The sequence below is a fragment of the Seriola aureovittata genome, chromosome 22, assembly GCF_021018895.1.
Source record: "Seriola aureovittata isolate HTS-2021-v1 ecotype China chromosome 22, ASM2101889v1, whole genome shotgun sequence".
Lineage (NCBI taxonomy): Eukaryota > Metazoa > Chordata > Actinopteri > Carangiformes > Carangidae > Seriola > Seriola aureovittata.
In genome coordinates, this window is record NC_079385.1 from 16,749,533 (window position 1) to 16,776,353 (window position 26,821).

General features: G+C 42.4%; 1 protein-coding gene across 1 annotated transcript in view; it reads left to right on the forward strand.

The window, feature by feature from the left end:
• Positions 1 to 26,821, forward strand: part of pawr (PRKC, apoptosis, WT1, regulator) — a 62,599-nt gene that overhangs the window by 23,490 nt on the left and 12,288 nt on the right. The window contains exons 3-4 of the mRNA XM_056367877.1: positions 18,434 to 18,559; positions 25,318 to 25,352. Of these exons, the coding sequence (XP_056223852.1) occupies positions 18,434 to 18,559; positions 25,318 to 25,352 (161 nt within the window). The remainder of the gene's footprint in view (positions 1 to 18,433; positions 18,560 to 25,317; positions 25,353 to 26,821) is intronic.

Here is a 26,821-nt window from a genome sequence, read left to right on the forward strand (position 1 = left end):
CTCACCAACAAATATCACTTCTTTTGGTTTCAATCTTCGCTAGAGAGCAACCGCAGTAAAGTAACCGGGAAGTGCATGTTGAAGCAACACAAACTTCTCTGCACCGCCATTATGTTGATTGCTACAGAAGTAAGTGACCAAAGCACAAAATATCAAACAGAAAGTAAAGTAAAGGTTATTAAATGCAATTTTTGGCAATTACTGTCATTTACAGTACAAAGTGTACGATTAAAATCTTTAAAAATATGGTGTGTTCCTGCCGTCAAAGCAGTTGGGTAGTCCAACAACATAGGATTTAAAAAGTTCATCCCAAGAGAAAAAAATAATCAATTTCTTTTATTATTTTTGGTTTTATTTTGGTTTTATTGGCAGACAGTTTACAGCAGTGGCTCCGCTCCCAGCAGCGGACAGGAGAGGGTTAACAGGTATTTAGAAGGAGGTCTACAACATTCATATGTTGGTGCAAATGTTTGTCTTTCCTCTTCCCTGCAGAGCTTACCATTATGGCCAGTTACAGGACCAATTTCATCTGTTTTTTTTTTACAGCCTCTATAAATACATGTAGCTGGTCTCAGAGTATAATTATGTAATACAGAATGCAACCACATAAAACACAAAGGAACGCAGTACAAGACGCAGAAACAGCATGTTAGAGGAACAAAACCCGATGTTACCTACCAAACTTTACCCAGTTTATTCAGCACCATAAACTTTAGACCATCAGTCCACAAATCTGACTCCAAAGACAACCTCATTAGGAAAGAAATGGTGAAAAGTTGTGGCAGGACAACTGCAACTGGGATCTCCCTGCTGCAGTAAAAGAATTAAAAGGACAGTAAATATACGATGCAGAGAGAAACAGTGCGGTGGTTTTATGTAACACCAGTAACTGACTTTGCGTGACTATTCTAATTATAGTTTTTACTTTTACTTACTTGTCATTCATTAATCTTTACAATCTCTGTGACGAAATCGAATCTGAATCGCTCACCTGGAAAAGATCAAAGCCTCTTAAATGAGTGACCCTCCCTTCCGTGAATATTTATTACTAAAGACACACTACCTTTTCCTACACACGGCGGTCGACCCACAGCAAGTCGGCGGGATTCTGGGAAAGTCCTACGTGCTTTGCTGCATGTGAACACACATATTATCAGATCGCTTTATTGTGCAACAAATTCATTTTGGAGTTTTGATTTAGAAAGTAATTCATTTGAAATTACTGTAGCAAGTTATTATTTCCACATTCACCGATTCATTTGCTTGTTTTTGCACCGATCGCGCCGGGATATGCAGTCGACTTAAACCGAGACCCGAGGCTCGTTTTCAGTTTTTACAGTCCGGATTCCATTTTGTCCGCAGGGAAATCCATTTAACCACTGTTTTATGGTTGAAATTGCAGTGTTGATTGCTCCGGAGAGTTTGCCCTGAGGAGAGCAGATGGCAGCTTGTAGTTTCCTCAGTGTGCTCTTGCCCTTGAGGGGGTGAGGAAAGAGGGCATGTGCGGAGTCACCCTGCATGGAAAAATAGACCTCTGCCCCAAAAAGATAAGGGTCTGTTTTGACCCCATTAATGCCTGGAAGGATGTAATCGGTGTGGAAAGAGAGAAAGAGCCGCTGGCACGCAGCAGTAAGAGGCAAACCTTTGTTAACTCAAGTGGAAATTACATAACATAATCACAGGCTGCAGCCACACGCGCACACACGCACACACACACACACACACACACACACACACATAACGTAGGCTTCCCCATCTTGCTTCTTCTGCCTTTATCAAATCCCCCCACTCATTGTTGAAGAGCTTCCAGTAAAGCTGTGCCACATGTTTATTTTGGGCAGGAAGCTTTTGCTCTGTCCCAGTTTCCAGACTACACACGAATCCTAAGCAGGTTTCAGTCGACAAAATTAAATTTACTCTAAGATTACAAGATGTCAGTGCTCGTACTGAAGTCACTACATTTTTCTGCAGCAGGAGGAGCTACTGCTGGACAAACAAATTGTGGGGAATGGTGAGAAGCTTCAGGAACATTTCAGGGAGTAAAAAATAAATAACAAAATCTTTGGAATAACATTTAGCCTTTTCCCTTTTGTGTTGAATTGGATGTAGCTTTCCAAAGTCACCAATAAATCAATCTGGCACATGTTGAAAACTGAAAAATGCACAAACCCCTTCATATTTTTTTTTCAAAATCTTTATTTTAGTTTCTCAGTTAAAATAAATAAAAACAGAAATGTGCTCAGGTGTCGAATAATGAATCGATGTAAAAACAAGATTATGGCAATGAGTGAAAGGTTGTGGTCTGAAGCTGTAGCCTGACCCTCACACAATACCAATGTGATTATTAAACCCAAATCCTTATAAAGGTCTTGAATCTTTTCCCACAGTTTGAACCAAACATTTCAGAACTAAAGATCAACACTGACAGTCCAAGCAGATGACCAGTTGAATGTTCTGTTGCTCATAACAAACTGAGAGAGGAGGTTATGAAATTTAACATCCAACTGGCTGTCAAGTCGGTTTTATTTATGTATCCTCAAACTACAAACCACAAGTCTGTGAAGAAGGACTTTACAATCTGCACAGCACATACGATCCTTTTTCCTCAGACAGATCAATAGAGGGTTTCCTCTTCCCGGACAGACACACATGTAATAGATAGATAGTCGTATGTATGGAGTAGACAGAACAGCACTGAGAAACAGAATAACAATATCGGCTACATAAGTTGCAAACCTATGAGAGGAACGCGGAATCAGAGAAGACGAAGAGCACGTCCCAGGTAGGACCTGGACTACAAAACCACCTCTGTACCGCAAAACCCCTTGGAACCCAGTCCTAAAGAAAACCACAGAAACAGTCACCGTGAAGAGTAGTGAAATCTACTGTACCTACTTTATTAGTGTGCCGCTTGGAATTTAGACAGATTCTTTATAGACCCCATCTGCGCCGCTTCAGGGCCATTTTTTTTATCATCCATTTTATCACCCGTAAATACCAAGAGAGCATCAAAACACAGCGAGCGGACAACAGGAGGAGAAGAGGAGGAAGAAGAGGAGGTTTGTTTTTTGCGCTTTATATCTGGAGCTGCTGGAACGGCAGTCTTTGGCTGAAGCGATGCTGTGTTTGTCCTCAGCCTGAGGGTATGGCACCACCACCAGAGCACAAGCAAAAGCAGCTCACTTTCATCAGCTCTGCTGTGTCCCTGTTGTCTCGTGTTTTGATATGTTGCCTGTTGAAGTGAGATAAGACTGTACCTGCCAGTGGAAGGAGGCTGGTGTCTGAGTCTGTTTATTGTGAGGCCTTAGATAATATCTCTTCACTTATTGAGCACCGGTTGTGTTCAGGGACCGGCAGCCTGTCTTGTCGTATTAATCTTACCCCGTGCGTTCCTCTTCAAAGTCAACACTACAGTATCTTCTCAGTTTGGATCTCTCGGCCCTGGAAGCAGCACCCCGCCCCCCCTCTTTTCTTTGTTTCGCTCTACTGCACACACCGACATCTGCAATGGGATAGCAAGTCTGCGTTGGCCGGAGTGGTCAATGGCCACACAGGTTTAATCGTCCCACCAGATGTAATTTCCATGTTCGGCAGCTGCGCAGGAGGGAGGAGGTTATTTTCCTAAGTGTCTACTACTCATCTCTGCTGGCGAGAGGAGCCGGCTCTGGAGAGAATGTGGCGTAACTCGCCAAAGCAAACCCACAGAAACTTGATGAGTGTCCCACTGCCACGGCTCTGGGGATCAACTCGCAGTTGATTGAAATTCCTCCGATACTGGAACCTTGCTAACTGCTCGGCCTTTTTCCAGACTGATTACTCTTTCTCGTACTCGCATATGCACTGTCGCTACCGTGGCTCCAATTTCATATTGATTCGTATAGAAAAAAAACAAACTTCTGCCATCGTCCTTGGTACTTACTTCATTTCTTCTTCTTTTTGTCTCCTGCAAACTCTTCACTCGCAGAAATACTCAGCCCTGTGGCTCTGAGTGCTGGTTATTGAGCTGTCAAGGCTTATTCTACTGCCTCACTAAGACTTGAACTCCAGTGACCTTGTTTTTCTCAGCTCGCTGCACTAATCTTTCTGATGTAAATGACGATGAGGTTTTTTTCTTTATCAGGTAGGGGAAGGGAGGGTGGGATAGTTGTCAGAGAAACCTGATCTCTTGACCAAGTGGGGGCATAACTGGGTTTGGAAAAGGGTTTTTTTTTTTTTTGATTAGAGCTCATAAGCTCGACAAAGACCGAGGACAAGGGGAAGTTTCCAGAGTTCTGTTCCAACGTTTTATCAAGTTTAATTAGAGAAGTATCTGCGGCAAAATGTGCTCATACGTATAAAAAGTAAAAGGTCAGGCTGTAACTTTTACTGTCAGCCGGCATTTGTTTGGAAGCTCATCCAGTGAAGTGGGGTACTGGGGTGGTGTATGTTATAACAGCACTTACATCAGCCTGTTTGCAGAACATGTTTTTACGGGCTGTTACTCTGTTTAGTCTGAATACAGACACAAAGTACATTAAGTACAACATTCCACTGTGCACTCGTTAAATTCTTTACCTTTATTTATTTCCACTATCTATGTTGAACCAGGTGAAGCTATTTCATTTTCCCAGTATGCTTGAGTCAGACACCTGGCACCTGCCTGCAGCCCATGTTGACACCTCACTTTTACAAACAGGGTAAATTAGCCAAGTCTTTGTGAAGACTCTGTAATTGGTCTTGGTTTACAAAGCGAATACAGACAAGCGCAAGAGCAAACAGTGCATACTTTTGGTTTTAAATGTTACCAAATGGCCGGGTAATGTGTTGACGAAGTGACGTTATTGCCGGTCTTGTGAGCTCACATGTGTGCAGCTGTCAAACATGGACGCTGACGTCCCTCTTTAACATTCACCACCATTCATGAATAAGAAACTTTTTTATTTTGATTGTAAATGATTTTGTTTTGTTTGTTTTTTTTGGTGTATCCATCATCCAGCTTCCCTCTTTTATCTGGAACGGTGCCTCTCTCAACAGGAGTCATCATGAATAGAGATGAAAACGGGTGGAAATGGTACTGCATGGAGAACAGGCTGGCAGAAGTGGGCTTTAAATAGAAGAGTTCCCTGTGTTTTCCACTCATTGTTTTTCTTTCTAAGCTGCGTCAATCATAGCTACAGTAGTCCCAGAGGCCGCTCTCCTACTGTGCCGTGCTGTGCGGTAGGTAGATGGCACTCAGTCTGATGCTGTTTGTTTGGAGGGGCTACAGCTGGGCTCAGTGAGGACAGGGTGACTGTTCTCTTACCACAGTTAGTGGTGAAGTAATGGCGTGTACATACCTCAAGAAACAGATGAGATACCTGCGTCGAAGCGCCAGCAAAACAATGCAAGTACAGCTGACAAGAAAGTTCAACCTGGCTGGTCAAACAAGATAGAAACAAAATAATCATGTTGTTAACCTCTCCATTGTCAAGACAGCAGATTAAGTGGTTGTTAGTGTGTTTTGGCGACTGATAAGCCGGTAAACTCCCTGATAAATTTCCTTCTGGTTTTGTTTTTCCTCTCGTACATGTAGCAACACAACAAATCCAGCAGGGGCCCCCTTTGTTTTGGGTTTTTTTTGTCTATTGTTTTATGCAGAATCTCTTTTCAGTTCAAACACCTGCTGATTGACAACAGTCTTTCAACTGGTTAAAAAGCCGAATCATCTGTGCATTTGTTTCTGCATTTGCTCGTGTGCAATTAGAACATCTTTTTGTACTTGATCTTGAAATTGTGAGATGTGGATGTATTCACTCTTACTGTGACATAATATCATAAAATAGTAATGAGTAAATGCCATATCCTGTGATCGATCGGGTTTTGTCTGCGCTGAGATTTTCCTCCCACAATAAAAGATCTACAAACTAACAATAGGAAGTACGTTAAGAAGTAAAACAGATGGATTCAGTTGTTTAATACTGTGGGTCTTAGGGTTGTTTTGCAGATGTTGTTAATTATAAAGAGCTTGCAAAATCATAGACTATATTTTAGAGTGTGTGAGGTCTTTGCAAACTCTTGGCGCACTTCAGTCAAAATTATTAGTCCACTTTTTGACAACAGGGGAATTTGGGAGCTTTCCCTTTTTGCCTTTTTTAAAAAATAAAGGAAAACCTAAAATGAGCCAGACCTAATAAGACAAAGAAGACAATTTATTTCCTACAAAGCAGAGTAATCCCATTGGTAGATTTGATTTTTAAGAGACAGTCGTTGCCTAGCGAGACGCTGCGCCTCAAATAATTGAATTGTGACCTGCTCGGAGGCTGCGGGGTGTGCTGCTTGCCAGAGGTATTTGTTTTGTTTCTACAAGACATTATCTCCTTAATTAGGCTGTGATTTAGGTTTAGAAAATTCCTCTCCAACAAGCAAGACCCTTTAAAATGACAAAGAAGAAATAATCTCAGGAGGAAATCTTTGCTTCCCGAGCCATTCTTCCCTAATGACTGGACCAAGGCTACGAGCGGCCTCCAATACCCAAGTGCTCTGGCATCTTGAGCGGACCACAGTGTTTTTTAATGTGGTATTTGATCTGAATGCTAAATTTGTCCGGCCTCTGTTTTGACAATATTCCCCTGTGGCTCAAGTATGTACCTCTATAGGAATGTTTTTACCAGCAAATTTGTTCTAAATTGGTGCCAGACATTTCCTGGACATGAGAATTAGATTAAAAATAACAGAAACAACACTGGAAATGATCAGTTTAATGTTCGGGAGAATAAAAGTCCAAACTCAAAGAGACTTATCCCATTATTGTTCATTTAACTGCCTCATAAATTTAGTCATGGAAGTTAATTTCGGGTTGATCCTGTACAACTACGCCATCAAATCTTCTATTAACACTCAGGATTGAACCTGCTAGGAGAAGGGTGCACAGGTGAATGTATTTTTCATATTGTTTTGCTAAAGTAGGCTAGGCTAAATTTATCTCGTTAGCTAGCTGAAACAGCAAAAATGAAGGCTCTTACTATGTGGGAGGGGACGATGACTTTTATAAAATAAAAGAGCAAGAAATAAAGTTACAAATAAGATCATCTGAGATAATTTTGGCACAGAAATCATACGATGACACAGGCATAACTGCACACACTGACCACACGTCCACGCCAAGTTTTTCTTCCAGGACAGTTGTTGATCTTTCTCCTGTGACACACCGTGATGGCAGCAGCTGTGTTTGCCAGGAGACGTGACCCAGCCACAAAACCTTTTATTGCCAGGTGTGTTGTTCAGGTGCAGGGTTGTTCAGACAGCATGGTTGAGCACTGCCATCAGGTGCCCTCAGGCTGCTACTGCTCTCCAGCTGCCCAGCAGTCACTCAGCAAACGCACACGTGCACATGACACACACACACACACACACACACACACACACTGAGGGGCGAGGCTGACTTTTTGTTCTTTCATCAGCTGTCGTCATAATCAATCACTCAGCAGGTACAGGCCGTCTCTGTTACAGCCTTTTGTGCTGTGCAGAAGAGTTTGTTATTAATCCACACAAACATTGTTTTATTATGATTTTATTGATTCTGCTTCTGTCTCTTGATTGCAGTTCTTATTCAAATCCCTGTTTCAGTTCTTGGCAAATTATTGAGTATGAATACATTAAGAAAATCTAGTCTCTATCTTGTCTTGCACACAATGTTTGCTCCAGTTTTTTCCATAATATTTATACACTGGTATTTACTGGAGTTGGATTCAGTACCATCAACTGATTCTTTGGCGTTGTGACTTTAACTCGGGTCATCAAAGTCACAGCATGAATACTGTATATCCATTATTGGTAATGCTTGATTCTGTTAGATGTCCTCTCTGCATGAAATTGTTTTTCCATAGTTTAGCTTATTAATAAGAAAGTACGAAATGAAATCACATAAAACCTTAAAAATGTAAAGATAGCAAATGTGCAACAGTCCAGGTGACTGGGCGACATTACTCTACAAACAAAACCAACGCAATTGATCAAAAGAAAGTTGTTTTACAAAAATTGTTGAGTGCGCATTGGACACATTCATAACCAGCAATGGAAACAGAAGAGTTCAAACCTCAGTGTCTGTGAATTGTGAAGTGAAAATGAAATCCTTAACAATTCTGGGAACTGAATCCAACTAAGAATATGAAACGCAACATGGCGAGACACGTATCTAGAATTTAGAAGGGCCCAATTTCTTTAGACAACCAGATTTAAATCACTAACAAACACTTTCTTCAGTCTGGTTAACCTTGCTGGCTCTTGTTTGGGGGTGGGGGGGGATACAGACATCTCCTACTCCTAAGACTCAACCTCTGTAAATGAGAGTGACGCTGTCATATTAACTTCCTCCATCAGAAATGCAAAACCAATTCTCTGTGGAATGAAAATAAAAGACTAAAATAGTACCCCAGACATAAACATCACTGAATAACCCACCACAAGACTAAGAATAATAAAACAGATACAGAAACTTAATCAAGCCTTTGCTGAAAAACAAGAAAGTGCAGTTACAGAATCTGCAGCAGAGAGATCTACAGCGGGACACAACATCCTTGCTTTGGATACAAATGCAGAAAATCAGGAAGCAATTACTCTTCCTGCTGGAATTCACCCCTGTTCAGACATTAATGTGCAAAAGTGCAACACAAATTAAACTGACTGGAATCAGTCTAACATTGTAAATTTTTGTTTTGTCTGTTTGTTTGTTTGTTTGTTTTTTGTGAGGGTGAGTCACTTGTTTATAGTGAAATTATTTCATACAAACGTGTTTGTGTGAGAGCAAACCGTCGAAACGTGTGCACTTTAATCCAGTCTTGATAAAATGATTTGAATACTGGTGTAATTACACAGGACCATTATCGCTCCGGGTCTTGATCGTGGACTGTACTGTACTGCACTGGATAGATTATTTGTTGGTTTGCTGGTAAAAAAAAAATCTATTATTAGGTCACTTTCTGCATTTTGGTGGGTGTTGGGCGGTGACATCATCGAGCAGTCCGACGATGTGTGAAAGCCATTTGCGCTGTGGTTGCCGCTGCCACTTTTGTAGCTTCCTGGATGCTGTGGACCTGGCTTTGCTCCTGCCCAGCATGTCTGTGGTTCTTTTGATAGGTCTGTGAAACCTGAATAGCCCCTGAGTTGTTGAGGCTCTGAATGAGCAGCGAGCCCGCCGCCAAGAAAACCAAGCGTCGGCAGCCAAAAAACACGGCGGCCTAGCTGAGAGGCAGCGAGGACTGAATGGCACTTGGCTCTCTCTGGGCGCTTCGTTCTCATTAGATAAACCCGGTCAACACGGAGGCGGGACACATTTCTGCTCCTCCGGTGTCAGAGGTCCACAATGGCCCAAGACATCTCTCCTCTCTGTGAGGTGTGCACATCGTGAGAAGGGTCTGCTTGACACAATGCCTCTCTGTCTTGTTTCTCCCCTCGCCAAAATGGACGAGCTCAGTCCACGTCAGGATGCAAGATAGACCGGGGCCAACGTGCTCAAGAGGTGTAGAGGGGTAAAACAGAAGAAATGGCCTGGGATACCAGATGTTAAACAACCCATTTGCCATAACGCTGTGGGGCCCGGGGCGGATGATCGGTCGTACACGTGAGGAGATACCAGACATTCCAAGGAAGGCGTTTTGTGAAGAAGCGGAGGCTGTCGGCCACAGCTCGGGGTCAGGGATCACATCGTAGCCTGCTGATGAAATGCTCAGGAGATAAGCTATTATTAACTCTTAAGTTAGGGACAAGATAACCCTCCTATCCATCCATGACACAGCTGTCATGACCGTCTGCACATGCATACAGTCAGATTACAGTCCATGCACGCAGGTGTATCCTGACCGGCTGTTCAGACAGAATTTAAAATGATGACTGAGGCTTTTCATGAATCCAAACATCTCTCAATTTTCATATGAATCTTTTGTCCCTGTGTGCCCCCAAAAAGTATTACGTTTCCTGCTGCGAGAAGAATCTGAACACTTTAGTTCCCAGTACATCGTCTCCTCTGGTGAAATGTTTTTCAGAAGGTGGTTGTGCATCAGTAGGTGAGACTTCAACCTTCCTCAGATTTATACATGAAACCAAAATAAATGCCATATTTCCGTTTTACATTTTTATTAGTATGAGGTTTGGATGACTCCTTTCATGACGTCTTCTCATTTCTCCCTCTTACTCTGTGATGGTTTAATAGCATTAGCCTGATAATGTTTACACTTTGTATAACAGTAGTGTAGGGAAACAGACATTATTTTGCATTTCTTCTGCTGATTTTCTGGAAATTCATTAACGTTTATCTGCTTTTAAGGACTGAGAGATGTGATTGAAAGCTCCACAAAAAGCTAATACAGTATGTGGACCATGTGGAGCTAAGATTTCTTTTGTCTGTCTCTTGCAATACTTTTTAAGATGGACAGCATGTGGAAGAGAAAAAGAGGAAGAAGTATAAAATTTAAAAGCAGCAGGATGTTGGATGCTCCCTCTGTGCCCTTTTGTCTCCTGCCTTCTCTGTTCTTCCTTTGTATGATTTTTAGCTGCTTGTGTGGTTTTTCTAAATCCTTCCCGCTTTTGGACGACGTGGATGTGAGATGGAAAACAACAGGGTAACTCAGCGGTTTTCGTGCTGCTAGAAAACACACGTACAGTAAAAGTGCTGGACCACCGCTGTCATGCTGCAGCTTGGTACGACCCCGGTGGGTTTGAGCTTTGTGCCGCGCTGTGCAAAAAAAAAAAAAAAACAAACAAAAAAAACAAAAAACACCAGGACAGGAAGGAAGAAGAAGAGTGCATGCCAGCACTGGGGTGAAAACAAGATTAGGGGTTAGACAAAACACAGGACTCCGTACAGCACGCAGCAGGCACCCCGTTATTACTGCTGGTTTGCAGGAACAGGATTCATTAATAGGACGCAGGAAATAGAAGAGGCGGCCGGGATAAACGCTCTAGCAGCCATCACCACCAGCCTGTCGTCTCTCTGCGGCTTGAATTACAGTCGTACTGGTCTGTGGTCGGGACACACAGATGTTAAAACTATAACATACCTCTCTCTCAAGACGGTCCAAAGCTCCTGTCCTCGCTGAGGGGAGAAGGCAGTTATTACTCAATGTCATGTATTAAGAGGATGAGTGTCAGTATGGGCACATCAGGGTAGCTGCTCAGCGGATAAACTTATAGCTGCTGATTTAACTTCAGTAATCATTTCATTTGTTTTAAATGGTGTAAACTATTGGTTGTATTTATTAACACCCTGTAAATGATGAGTATTCCTGTTATTCCAGGCAGCCATTGATTGATTTTCATTTATATCTGTACAGTATGATATTAAATTAGCAGACTCAGACTGATCCCTCACAGTTGACTAAAATAAAATGGCTCCTGCGTGCATTTTCATTTGTTAAATGTGTCTCAGAAAGCTCAAACACGAGAGCAAACACGGTCAAACACGGTCAAACACGAGAGCAAACAAACAGCTGACTTGCTAATGGGGGCTGAAACTACAAACAGGATCTCCTACATTCAGTCGCAGGTCAGCAGTGAGTGTTTATGAGCACGGGGCTCGAGCAAATACACACAAAAAGATAAAGACCTCCTGCGCAACACGCCACAAGAGTTCAGCCTTCAGTTTATTTCCTGGGAAGACAATGTTTATACCTGGAGGAAACAGAATGGAAAACACAAAAACAGACAGATTTTATGAACCAAAAGGAAATGTGTTTGACTTGCATGACTCGCGCGCAGGTAAACAGCCCTTTACTTTGTATGTTTCTGCCTCAGTTGCATGTCATGGATGCATAACTACGATTTAGTCACATGAAGCTCTTGATAACATGTTTTAAAATCTCTCCTTCTGGCAGCATTGGAGGTGACGAGAGGCATAAATGGCGCACAACAGATTTGGCATTTTCTCTGCAGTTATGTAAAAACCAATCTGTTATGCATAAATTCAACCAATGGTTAATTATTTATCAGAGATCTCAGTCAAAAACCATGTAATTACACCATTTTCCATGATCTTGAATAATTTCCTGGCATTAAACATAATCAGGTAATGTCATCCATTAGCAGTGTTTCACAGTTTGCCTGTTGCGTAACCCCTTCGTTTTTCTGTTTGACTCGCTAAGTGTTGCTTACCTGCAACTTTTAATTTCACCTGCCTCTTGATTGTAATGTTTTCAATGAGCACAAATCGTCCACCGCTGGATTCTGGTTGGAATTGATAATGATTGTTTTTGCATCTGAGGTTGACAGGCAAAAAAAAAGTTTTAAAAAACCCACTGCTTTTCAGATTGATGCGCTGGGTTCATATTCAGCTTCAGAGCTCGAGGTGTGGGGATGGTGTCGATAGAAGCTTGGTAGTTACTCTGTCGGTTCGTGCATGCAGGACGGGTCACGGCTGTGAGACTTGCTATGGTCTGCTGAGGGGCAGAGGCACGGCACGGTGCTGCAGTAAGCCGGTTTAATGCTGAAGAAGAGGGATGTTTAAGGTCTTCCACTGCTCTCTTACACACTTCACTGTGTTGTAATCCATTTTCAAGAGCTCTCCTAGCCATACAGCAAGCTGTTTGAAGGCATTGAAAGAAAGGCGGCTACTGATGTTCCTTCTCTAAGCATGTAGCCGCCATAGCTAAACTGAAGCGGGTGTACACCTCCTCGAAAATGCAGCTACAAGTCACAGCGGCTAGAGAGATACCACCTGGAGACCAGAATAAACAAGATTGGTCAGCTGCTACTACCTGTGTTTTCTCCTACAAGTCTCTGATACCAGTGGAGATAAAAGGCAGGAGTAATCTGCAGTAACACACGTCTAACAGAGGCATGTCCGCTGTAAACTGTTGCTCTCCGTCACAGTAAATTAAAGACTTGTTACCTGTGCACCAGCTGATAACCAGCTGTAAACTATGAATTAAAACTTCCACTACAGGCATCAAGTGTACACTCAGTTGTAGAGGTGAACCAACACAGGATCTCAGAGGCCAATAACAATATCAGTACATGAGAATATTAAAAATTAGAGCCAGACTCTGCAACACTATCCTGTGGGAAACCCTGATATTTTATACTTGAAATGAGAACAAGTCAAATATTTGTTGCTGCAGCTTTCTGCTTTGAAACTTCTTCTTACACATCTGCCAACATACATGCGAACTCCGACGTCTCTGTGATAGCCTGATATCGGCCCGGCTGATATATCGGCCGGCTCTAGTTTCAGACTTCTTGCCGAGTCTGACATCTCGGAGCAGAGGGCTGAACGGGGGCCATGTGGTTTTCTGTGGAGGTCTGTGGTGTTGGAGTGTAAAGTCCCATTTATACAGAGTGAACCCCCCCGAAGCTCCAAATACTCTGCTGTCCCTCTCAACCCTGCACACACACACACACACACACACACACACACACAGAGCCAGACTCTTTACAAGTCCGGTCAAAACCACCGCTCCGTTCCAACCCACTGTGGCAGCTGAAGACCAGAGAACAAGTTTGGCAAACTCAAAATACGCTCGGTGCTGTTTCCCACAGATGTGTTAAAGCTGTAGCAGACGGTCAAAGATCTCTGCCCAGCCCTGCTGAGCCCGACTGGCCTGCCCTCAGGCCTCAGCTCCGTCTGACACATCCAGAGGAATGCTGATGCTGCTATCTCTGGGTCAACAATCACAGCCAGACCCCCGTTGTTTGTTAGCTGAAAGTTTTTTGGTCGTTGCCCCCCCCCCCTCGTGTAAAGAGAACTCATTTTGAGGTCTGGCTGAGTGCTGATTAAAACATTAGAGTCTCACTAGGGGTGAAAATGAGAGTCAAGCTGACTTTTAAGTTGAAAGCCAAAAAGTGAGAGGCTTTCACTTGATAAACATTCGATTTTAAAGAAAGCAACTTTGTGCTTTGTGGCCAATACAAGCTGCGATTCTTGAGAATGTCTTGTACGCTGTTTGACTCAACTCTGTCCCCAAACAACCCTCTCACAAAAAAAAAAACCCTGTTGTGCAATTTCAGGACTTAAATCAAGTGAAAAGGCATCAGATTGTGGGAGTATGATTATAAGCGCACTGGGTTTTGCCAGTTGTGATAAATCTAAAAATGTACAGCTGTAGTTTCTGCTGAGAAAATTGTGTTTCTGTAACTCTTCTTCCGCCTGTGAATGTTGGTCTGTGTAACATAATTATGCTGTCGTTTTGGCCTCATTGTGAAGAAGAGAATTTGCTCTCGGTGGTTAAATAAAGGTCAAGTAAAATTCAAAGTTTGCAGAGAACAGCGGAGCGCACACAGGTTTTCCCTCACAGGATTAAATGTAATATTGTTGCCACAGGTCAGTGAAGGTCCAGTCACACCTTTTTGATGCTGTCAAATGATGTCTCACTCCTGCTCTTGAGCGGGCGCACCTCTCCTGGACCTAACACTGACCTTGGCAGTCTGTGGTGTCAAATTAATCAGCCAGCAGCTCCGGGGCCGATGTCCCCTCTTTGATCTCTGCCATACCTGAGCGCTGCGCTGTGCCTGTCCGAGCTGTCGTCCGAGCCGACTGGCACTCCTGATGAAAAGACAGTGGGCATCAGCGTGCCGCCGTCCCTCTCCTCTAATAGATCATCTTAATGAAGTCACTGTGCTGCAGCGAGTGGCAGGTGATTAATACACACAAGTCATTAAGCGTGCTGTAAAAGAGTGTGCCTCCGGCGGAGGTGCCCTTTGCTTGTTTAGAAATAAATCTGAGGACTAAGTGGACAGAGCACTGGCAGGGTGACAAGACAGCATGTCTGTTTGTGTTGGATCTCAGAGAGGAGGAAGGTGTTAATTATGATCAGTTTTTAGAGGGGTGGTATTGAATATATTTGCAGTCTGTAGTGGAGCTGACATTCATATTATCATCTTCCATAGACTTTACTTTGATTAAACTATCATGTTGTTTTATTCTTGTTGATATTTTTTTCAGAAATTACTCGCACTGTCGTAGATAATAAACCATGTGATTTTTGGTTAGAAGCTTAATGATACTCTCACTGTATTTGTTTGCATCGCTGCATCGCTGGTTGCCACGGATACCACCGTAGCTATAGCTGCTTCTCTCGCATCAGTGCTGCTGAACCACTCCGTGTATTATTGTTCAGAGAGAAAAAACGCCCAAGAAGGACGCAGTCGTGTGTCTAGCTTAATAAAATGTGTCAAAAGATATTTATGTTTTACGTAAGACCACTATGACTTTGTGTTCTTTAAAGATATTTGACCTCTACCTCGTTATCAAGAACTCTGTGTTCTCTGTTCACCTTGTCAGAGCTAATGTTATAGTCATAAAAACCACATTGAACATCACCTCTTACTTAATACTTTATTTTTTTATAGCTCAGTTATTATCTCATTTGTCTTTGTCAAATATTAAGTACACCATCTGCAGGATCCTTCAAAGTGTTCCTGGTGCTCAGCTCCTTCACTTTTGCCAAATGTATTCTGTGTAATGCTGCAGGTTTACTGCCACTACAAAATGTACTCGGCTCAGTCAAGTTAACCATCGGGCAGCGTCACTTTGACAGCCACTTTAAAAAGGTAAATGTCACAGCCCGCTGTTGTGCAGACAAAGAATGAGATGCGTTCAGATCCTCGCAGCCGTGGAACGGAGCTTTAGAATAGATGACTGATGGTTTTCCTCCCCGTGCAGAGAGTTTCCAACCACAACAGACATTCCAATAGAGCGTGAAGCTCTGCTCCAGATGTGGCGTCTTTAATTCTTTATGTGCAGAGTGACAGACACGGGGTATCGAGGCCGGAGCGGACCAGGATACGTGTTGTACTTGTTTGAGTTAAGTAAACAGTCTTGTGAGGCCCTGACACTCGGGCGCTGCTGTAAACAGGAAACAGAGAGGATTCTGGAAATCTGGCTGCTTCTTTTCAGCTCACACTCAAGTCTTTAATCTCTTTGACTCCACATCAACAGGGGAATTAATGCTGGTGTAGTTATGTGCATTGACTTTTGGCTGCATTTTGCTGCATTACCTAAATTGTGGCTCAGTTGGAGACTTACTATAATGATCCTATATCAGGAGTTATTAGTCACATACTTTAACAAATTTGAAATGTTTACTACATTGTTGATTAATCTGAAATTCCTGGTGTTTCCATCATACATTCTGTAATCAGTTGCATCTGGGCAGCGTGCACCCACCAGGCCAAAACAGAAGTAAGATTGAGAACAGGAGACTTTCAAATGACCATTTTGGGAAGAAAAGCTACATGTTTCTGCACCTGTTTTTCAACTAAAAACATGAGCCAACTCCAGCCTGGTACAAAATATCCCTGCCAAATATTAAATAAACATCAGAGAACATCTGTTTTTTTTTTTTTTTTTCAATAAAACAATGTGAAGTGTCCAGTCCGAATATATCAGTACAAGTTGTGCTTTCATTTGCAAACTTTAGGAGAATGATATTTTAAGTGATATTAAAGATGGTACTTTGTTTCTTTGGCAGCATTTCTGCTAAATTTGAGTCCCATTTTTAGTAATTCTCAGTTCTGGATCCTTCCCAGTGATGAAATGTGAGCACGTAGCTCATAGAAATCTAAGTCACACCATCAGTCAAACCCTCGGCCGTTCATCCTTCCACACATTATCCGCTTGTCTCCGCGGTCCAAGGTAAGAAATGGGCCAAAAAAATACACAGACTCATATTGATGATGTCAGGAGCAAAAACTCCCCTTATATGGTTGCACAGAGATCCCCCTTTCCCTTTATTTGGAATAGAAGAAAATGCACAGCGATCTGGAATACTAGAGGGCAAAAAGGGCTGCATCTCAATCCAAAATAAACTCTGAGATCCCCAATTCCACATTTCAGGCAAGTTTGTGCATAGCAGAGTGGTTAGTCACAGCACAATACACTGTGTGTTAGCACAGACGGGACTTCTGTTTAATATCTTTTCTTTTTTTTTTTTTTTTTTTTGTAACTCAAAACTTCTACTCTTTATTTCCCACATATTGTTTTGTCCACATCCTGAAATGCTGCCTTGTCAAGCTGGCACTCATAAATCGCTGCAGGAAAACATTTCATGCGCACACATAGATGGAGACAATTAAAGTACAACACGGTGCATATCAGCGCAAGAACACCACAAACTGTGGAGAATCAAAACCTCTCCGACATAAATAAAGTTGTGATTTTTGCAGGGTTTGTTCCTGTTATTGTCTCCACTGCCTGTACATGCACATTAGGAGATGAAGACAGGACTCCGAGTTACACAAGGAGGCAGAGGAGAGAGCGCTCGCATTAGGCAGCGAGCGAGAGTCGAAAAAGAAAAAGGAGCTGGTGTTTTCCCTAAGGACGACTGATAAACCGTTTGGCAGGAAAGGCTTTGCAAATGACTGCATTCCTTGTTAACCTTGCAAGGCTATTTTTACCACTAAAGGGCCTTTTGAGTGGGCACCTTTTGTTCGGCCTGTAGCGTGAAGCAGGAAAGACTGGTTTGCATTGTGCCCCCTCTGGGAGTTTGGCCCTGATCTCTGTCTCTTGTCACAATCCAACCATCCATCCTAATGTCGAGCTCTGTTTACGCAATGCGTCTTCACCGCTCCCGACAGCCGAACCCCGGCAACTCCGCAGCAGCTCTGTTCACTGTAATGTAATGCCAATAGGAAGCCGAGGCCGCGCACATATTTCATGATAAAGCTAAGAATCCAGATTGCGAGGAGTAAAGTTGGAGGTTTTCCCAGGCAATGTGCAAGATCTCTGCCTAAATAATGAAAGCAAACTCCCACTACTCCTCTGTCAAAAGGGATGTTTGCTCTCTGTATGTTTGTACATGTCTTTTATTGTGTTTTCAAGGGACATTCCACTGGTCAAAAAGAAAAAAATCCCCTCTGACTGTCCTCAGGAGGTGAAAAGGGCCTCCAACAGGACGATATCTTGTTGCCTGACTGAATCTGTCTGGGGTTTTGGGTTTTTGTGTTTGAGCTGCAGCTCCTCAGGGATTCCTGGAAGTGAATGTGATCATGTCTTGAGAGGATTAAAAGGAGACCCTGGCTGTGTTGAGGCAGAGGTCAACATCGCAGTTATGGTGGGAAATGACCTCACTTGTCACCGTGCATCTGTCATCTGAGTGTTAACATGCACCGAAGTGACTGAGCTACTCTTGGTTTTCTGCAGGGACCTGGTTTCTTAAACTTTATATATATATGAAAAAAAAAACTTGAAAACTTTAAAATCAGAATAATGGATAAGAGAAACAGCTAGATTTAAGTGTAAACAGTGTGGTGGTAGTATGAAAGGGAATATCAATAGTTTTCAGTACAATTGCACGGCAAGGGAAAGAGCAGCTGTTTAGAATGAAAGGAAAAAAAGCAGAAATCCACAGGTGCATGTTGCGAATTTAGTAAAACTGACCCCAGGTTGTTTCTGTGCATGATAACTTGATTTCTTTCCTTAATGTGGTTTCCTCGCCGACTTTCTTTGTGTTCATGCAAACATAGTCTCACCAAGCTCTTCTCCTCTCAGAGCCTGGATGAGCTGGACGATGACGACGCAGGGGAGAAGGACAGGAGGGAGGAGGAGGAGCTGGTGCAGGCCAACACTTTCCAGAATGAGTCCATGACAGCCGACCCTTCCACCGGACACCTAATGGTAAGAAGTGACACGACATGACAGTTAACACCTGTGTTTTTCCAATCTATACCGTCTGCCACGGGATCGTATGACGCTCTACTCTTTCTCCACACTTTACCTGATCAGCGCAGATTGATACATACATCCATGCTGCCAAACAGAGGCACTGTTGCTCAGGGAGACACACCAGGACGGCTCAGGAGTGAGAAAGGTGTGAAAAGCTGCGGTGATGCAGAACTCAGAGGTGTCTCTGAGTTTCATCATCACCGTGAAATAAGTTTAAGAGCAACAAGAAAAACACTGAAATGATGTTAAAGCTACTTGATGATATTGAGCCTCACAAGTCCGATGTAATTTGCTTATTGCTAAAAACAAAAAGCAAATATAGCAAATTCAATATCTTTGTGTTTTGACTGTTGATCTGTCACTATTTTATAGGCTGAGCAATTTACTGCTTATTTAAAAAATAATCAAAAGATAACTCATAATGTTGAGAATCATCAGTTGAACTCCCAAACATGAGTAGCACCACGGCAGTATCATCCTCATCACATGCACAGCGTAGCCGTGTGTAGAGCTGCATTCATCAAACTTCATTTGAAAGCCAGTGTCAGGATCTGCTTTGTGTATAAGGCGTCTGGTTCTTAACAATGTGAATCATATGCTGTTGGCTCCTTTAACTCTGGCAGGTAATATTGTGTTTACTTAATAAAAGTGAAGCCATGCAGACACGGGCCGCTTCCTTCCTCCTGATACGTCCAGGAGGAGTTCTGTAGAAAGAGAGAGAGAGAGAGAGAGAGAGAGAGGCTTTAAATGAGTAAGTGAAAATGAAACCGAACCAGAAACGACACGTTTTTATTTTTTGGGATAGAAGTTCATATATTCAGTAATGAAGCATTTGTAATTTAAAACTCACTTCAAACACACACAGGGATTTTCAATAAGCATTTGAAGATATGAAAAGCATCCAGCTGTGTAACAACGACTGACACCGCTGCTCTGTTTGTACTTCTGTACAAAATAAAAAAAACATCCAACTGATATGAAAACTGCAATTTGAAAGAAGAAAACGTATAAATGAAGTGGCTCTGCTGCTGAGTGACAACTCTTGCGGATGCAGCTCGGGGTTCCAGGTGGATCGGCTGTTATGCATCAGCAGGTTTATTTTGTTTTGGGCTGGAACAGTCTGAGGCTGTTTACACAAACCGAAGCTTTGTGTATGAAACAGGTACACAAACACCTCACCAACAGGAAGACAGTGACAGCACCTGCTGAGATGTTTGCCCAGAGAAAAAAAACAAAAAGCGCTCGACTCTTTACACAAAGTATTCTTCGCATAAACAAACAACAAGCGGTTCAGCTGAGTCAGGTCTCTGCAGCTTGACCACACGTCCGAGATCCTCAGTCCATCATTTGAAACGGAATATGTCCATTCACGCCATCGCTACATGAGGCTTAACGCAGACCAGATGTAGCTTCGCAGAAACTACCCATTAAATGTCTCACTGTCACTCACATCAGACTGACATTCATATTCATAGCTGGAGGTCCTGTGCCAGCTCGCTCATAAGGAGGCAGACTGGGAGGAATAAAGAAAAATAAAGAGCGCGGTCAGTGGATTTACTACAGAGATGTCAGTTTGACATCTGTAAAGACGCAGCATCCAAAAAATGTGCCGTCTCTCACGGGGCCCATTTATCACCGGGGAGACGAGCAATTGCCATGTCAGGCCTGATGTGATATAGAGCATCCAGTTGGGCTTTTTAGCTGGTACTGAGATATGTGAGCAAAAAAAAAAAAAAGTTTTTCAAAAGAAGCTCAACTGTTTCTTTTCAGAGCTGCACGGCTGCTAACTGTGTCCCCAGGTCTCAGCGCAGCTCACAACCAAAACAGGCTGTAACTCTTCTTGTGTTCACTGCTGAAGACATAATGGAAACTCCAGATAGGGTTTTGAATATGAAACATTTCATCAGATGTTTTAAATTCTGTCGTGATGTCCTTTTTCCATCTCTTCCTTCGGGACCCGGGATATATGAACATTTGTGCTTGAGCACACTTCTCCTCTCCATGTGACAGGACACATGTATCTGATATGTGTGGCCCGTCAGAGAGGCCCTCTGCCCGCATGTGGTCCTGGTTATCAGGCCTTACCTCCCTCTGGTGTGTGAGTCCTACATGCAAACCTGTTTCAGGGATCCAGCAGCCAGAACCATATGGAACATTCCTCGCGATCATCTGCTTTTAATGCGGCGCCAGGTCCACAGCAGAGCAGCTCAGGTCTCTCTCTCTCTCTCTCTCCCTCTGTGGAAAACACATACTGCTGACAAACCCCATCCAGCACTTTTTTAACAAGCCTCATTTGCATTTGTAATTAGCACCTTTCAGTCCCAAAAAAAAATGGTGCTGATGCAGAGCGTGTTGTCTGAACAGCAGGGAAATGTTTCACTACCCATCACACGACATTTCTAACCAGGAGCAGCAGCAGCTCCTCTGCACTAGCGGCAAACTGAACTTCAGTTTGTTGCCTGAAACAATATTTGATCACATTCACGCCTCTGTTGATTCAACATTTTAAGGATTACTAATATATAAGCCAACGGAACCACACCAATATTTATCTTAGACAGGATAGCTACCAGCAAAAATACTTAAGGCTTTTCACAGCAAACCAGGAGCACTGCTGCATAAATAAAGAAGGTACAGATGGAAATGAAGCAGCCTGGATTTTATCTAGCTCAGGCACTGCATGGGTGCAAGAAAAGTTCATTTATGAATCTTAGGAGAAATACAGGGGAAGAATACCTTTGATTAAAGACCCCCACTGATGAAAATCAAGTGTTTAACCTGTTAACATCTCCATATGGGTTTTTTTTTTATAGAGGACATATAATAAGCAAAATAAGCAGTCAACGCCATGACTGATGGAACTGGAGTGAACCAATGACTGATTCAGAAAGTCAGATTTTAATGGTGCAAACCCTAAAGAACCCACCACTGTGTCAGCCACTGCCAGTTACAAGCTAACAAACAACAAAAACAAGTAAAAGATGCTAACTGTGCTAACCGTTCTGATAATTAATTTTTATCTGACTGAGGCTCAAACATGTGGCTGAGTCTCTCTGATGTTTCCTCATCCTCATTCCTTCATCCTTTTTTGTTGTGTGAAGCAAAATATTAATCATAGCAGAGTGTTTTTACATAATTTGAAACATGTCTGGAGAGGAACTTTAACACACATGCAGTAGGTGCACCTGTCACAAAAAGGCCAAGAGGTCAACACAACTTCCTGCAGCTGTTTGCAGTGTAGTTTGCAGGTTAGTCATGTCTTCATCTTCAGCCTCTCACTTATGTCTCAGGTTGGCCTTTTGACATCTATTCCCTCAGCCGGCAGTAAAGACTCAGACAGCTAGGTGCAGTTAGCATCGCGATTAAAATGGTTGTGTGGGAGAAATGTAAAGCATCTTGTCTTAAACAATAGAGCAGTGGAAAATGCAGCAGGTACAAATTCAGCCTGTAATTATCATGACAAAGAAGTAGACGTCATAAATAGATCTCAGCCATAAGAGATTTCACGTAAATATATACGGAACTTGGCAGTGATTGTGGGACTCTTCAGTAACCTGGTTTTGCTGGTTTAGTCCTTCACCTTCCTGCTTCCTCTAAATGCCAATCAGGATTTCTGATCTGAAGAGCATGTCTCTTTCTCTCTTGATTTTACCGAATGCCTCCAGTAAAATTGTGATCGCTCTCTCAGCTTTGTGCTGTTTTGCCAAAGATCCCCTTTGTACTGACTGAGTTGACATTTAAAAGCTGTAAATGCCCAACCAAGACATTTGAGTGCTTTATCACACTTTCAGATTGGTGCGTGGAGAGTCGTAGAAAGTTACAGGCACACAAACACACAGAAATGCACACTGTGTAGTAATCATCTGAGGTTTAACGATAAAATACCTGTTTATGCTGTTGATATTTGTCTCTGTGTATTCTTAGTGGCTCTGAGCTCTGCAGTGAGGCTTATGGGAGCTGTCAGTGCAGCTCAAGCATGATAAATAAAGTTGCACGGGTTCGTATCGTGTGCAGTGAAGTAGACGTACATGAATTGCACTGACCTTGTCTCACAGATTCATATCCCAGACAGGAGGTGCACACTGTGAAACAATGCCAAAAGCTGCAGGAGTAATATGGCAAATGAGTTCTGGGATGTTTTCTGCAAACAAGATATGATTTCATGACAGACTCGAAGAAAATTCATAGGAAGATATTGTGAAGGCAGAACGCAGTTTGACACATAAACAGCGTTTTCTATTTATTTTTCCGAGTGAGGGTGGACATGCTGCCTCTGTTAACTGACTCAAACTGTCTGCAGTACTTAAGACTGATGCAAGATTATGAATTAGCACAAGATCCTGACAAAGTGCAAGTGATTAAAAACGGATCAAACATAATAACTTTAGTTGTATAGTTCCTTTCATGCAGCGATGCTTTTCACTCAAAAAGCTTTAAAAAACAGGATTAAAAACAAATTTTCACCAAGAAGAGAAATAAAAATTGAATGACAGTAACTAAACTGCTCGATAACACAATTAAACAACGACAAGGTTTGACAAATGAAATTAAAACATCATCCTTTAATTCAAGGCGAATGCTTCTGAAAGCTTAAGTGTCAGACAGTGATGCTCCTGGTCAGTCTGTGATGACTTTTGGAGACATTTTGCATTTCACTCTTTGTTCTGAAGTTTTGATTTTGTCACTTCCTGTGGATGTGGAGAAGTGCTCATACCTAACGTCAAGGGTTTTATTTGATACATTCATTAACTATCAAAAAGATTAGATATCCCCACTTTGGCATTGGTGTATCAAAGCGATGCAGCTCTTCTGCTTTAGACTATACTCAGCATCATATCATCTTTCTTGATCTTTTCTTTTCACTGCACATATCATAATGTGCAAATGATGACTGGCAGAGCCTCACAACATCTCCTGACCGCTGCAACCTTCTCCTATATTGTTGTTTTGACTCATATTTCAACCCTTTTACACCTCAGAAAATAATCAATCCAGTGCACTGACCCTCCTCTGTCAGCCAATGGCCTTGGAGTATGAAACTTACAAAATAGATGTATTGAATTTTCTGCAGAAACGAGAAAGCAAATAATTATTTTCTACATAGTCAGGTTCCCGCTGGACGCCGTCATGTTCAAAGAATCCTGTTGGTTTCAGAGTCTAGTGTAACTAAACAAACCAAGACAGTAAACACACATTTACATTTAGATAGTGTTTTTATTTCTATACTGTGATCTATATTGAATGTATGTGCTGGTTTTACAGCAACTTTGAAAACAATCTGCGTCATATCTCAACTAAAACTGGTTTCTATGAGGCCTCACACTGACGCTGACTTCTCTCACAGGTTTAATAGCCACTTACTGCATCTAAGTGTTCACTCTGGGATGGAGATGTGATTAATATTGAAAAGCCTGGTCGAGAGATTTTTGTTTTTTTATATATATAAATGAGTCATTTTGATTTCAGCTTCTCAAATCAGACAAAACAAACAGCTTGAAAAAAACCTTTTTTTCACCATTTTGCAACATTTTACTAAAAAGTTTATTCAGAAATAACATCACTCCATAGAACCGGGTTGTGCATATATAACCTCAATGTGCACAACCCGGTTCTTATTTTCTAAAAGTCTCTTAAAAACAACTCTGCAGTTTAAAATCCTGCTGTTTTGTAAGTTTAATAGTCTCAAGCCCAGTTTGAAAAGGGCGTACAGTCCTTTTTAAGTAGCACCATCTATCTGCCTTAGATTCCAGATGAGACAGTTCGTTGAGAAAGTTTGAACTGCAAAACCTGCCAAACCTGCACTTGAAAAGGCAGGTGCAGGATTATACAAAATCCTAGAAAATGTCACTTTCTAAAACAAGATTAATCAGATTGCTCTTAAATCCAAGTGCTGCTTGAACCGGGGGTCTCATGCGCAGACGCAGACTGCCCCCTCACTGTCCCCCATCTCAGTAAATCTATCCAGGCCTGAGCCACGGAGAGATGAGGGTCAGGATTTCATCCACAGGTAATAGATGATGTGTCACCGAGAGAGAGCGGCCGGTGCATGCTAAGAGTCGGGCAGTGGCTGCTTCCCTTCACCCGCCAAAGCCGAGCTCTGACTGATGGATCGTGGCTCGGCCGAGGCTCCTCAATCAAACCCGGGACCCCTCAGTGCACAAGACCTTAGGAGAGGAGATGCGTATTCCTCTCACGGCCTCTGTGACACACACCTCTTTTTTTTTTTCGAGGAAAGCGTTATTTTACCGAAGGCATCACTGCAGTATACATCTAAACAACCTTTACATCATACAGTAATGGGAAAAGAAGATAAATATGCACCTCCATGTTGCAAAACAAGATTGCCCTCCACAACTTGGGGCTACACGGATCCTGCTGAACTATTAAATGCAACAAAGCTCATCTATACATCAGCTGAGAAGCTGCGATTCACAAATGCTCATACACAACCTGAGGTCTTTCTATAAATGATGCTCCCGATAAATTTCTCTTATCCTGTAGATGGAATTTTGTGTTTGTTTTCCCTGTTTGGTGAACCAACACGACACAGGGCGCATGAACACAACAGATGATATTTAACCTCTCCGTGGTATCTGCTGTTTTTAGTGAAATGAAGATTTAACAGCACCACTCTGGGAATTTAAAATCTCACCAAGCATTGGAGATGCACCTTAGACCCTTAAGTTATTGTTTTGTTGTTTTTCTTGCAGGATACCCCGAGATGCGGGAGCAGCCGGCACAAGAGGTGAGACTCTTTTTTTCTTTTTTTTTTAATCCTGGCACTGAGTGGACTTTATCTGCCTCAGCATCACTAGCAGTATGTCAAGAGGAGAAACAGGCGGGGATGAGAAATCGCAGTTTGAGTCGTTGGTTTCCAGAGCAGATTTTCTCCTGAAATGCGTCACAGTTGATGATTTTTTTTTTTTTTTGTTCTCCCCGCTTCTCTTTCATGCTTTTATGGAAGAAAAAGGGAATGACGGTTGATGACCCTTTTGAAGAGTAGTTGACAGGACGCCATCTGGAGCCTGGACACTTTGTTCAGACCGTCACTTCACTGCAGTAGCTGGCAGGGAGTGTTGAGAGTGAAATCATGTGCTTTGAAAGGCTTGCAGTCTGAAATGTGTGCCTCAGCTTGGTCAAAATTGCTTTGGCATTTGATAAGGGGCTTTCAAAATTTCAAAAAAAAAAAAAACAGACTGATGTTTTTACCAACACTTTCATCTTGGGAGAATTTTTTTTTTCTTTTTGTTTCATACAATTTACTTTTATCTGTTTGCAATTTGCACCGACAGTGAGTGAAAACATTAATCAGAATTATTATTTTACATTGTTCATCTCCCCTTTTGTGCGTTTAATTTTACATGATAGAGACTTATATCAGAGAAAATCGCTCGGTTATTGAAATCACTCTGGAAATGCGGCCAGCGACGCGTGATTGACACAACGTGGTGAAGGCCTTTGAGAACCTCTCTGTGTGTCCAGCCTGTATTCATTTTGCATTATTTGCTACCAAATTGGGAAGTTGCGGCCAACGCCAACAGCCAAGTTCACCAGCTGACATTCAATCTGGCCATGTAATTATGGCTGCAGCTCTCCTCAGCTGGCCTAGCAACACTTGGACGCTCCACGGTTCTGCGACGGACAACCCACCAGGTGGGCCGGGAGGCGCAAGATGGCCGAAAGAGCAACTTTTAACACATAGGTGTCCCTCTGATTTTCTCCCTCTCTGTCAACCCTCTAGATTCAAGCCATTCCTCTGCACAGTTTGTCCCTGATGTTCCATCTTACATGGGAACGTCAAACCAAAGTCCAGTCCAATATCTATCGTCTTCATATTGTCTGGCTTTTAGACGGGTGAACATGCTCAACAGAACTTAACTCAAGACATTTTACACTTTGTGTGTGTCCTCTGATAAATGCAGCATGCAAATGATTTGTCAAGCAGCACTTTATCTCAATGATATCTCACCCGCTAAGTGGTTCACACTACTTACTACTGCCCTGCACTCCACTGTGTATTTTGGCCTGAATTAACTGTGGGAATTCAACACAAAGCGAGTTTCTAAAAGTAGAAATTAGAAGTGATTCTACCGTGCTAAAAGCAGCGGCATTCAGCTTTTTGTCTTAAAGCATACAGTATATTTTCAGTCCCAGCCTGCCACCCCTCAGTCTGCCAAGTTCTAATTGTAGCACTTGTCTGTCATTATGATGAGC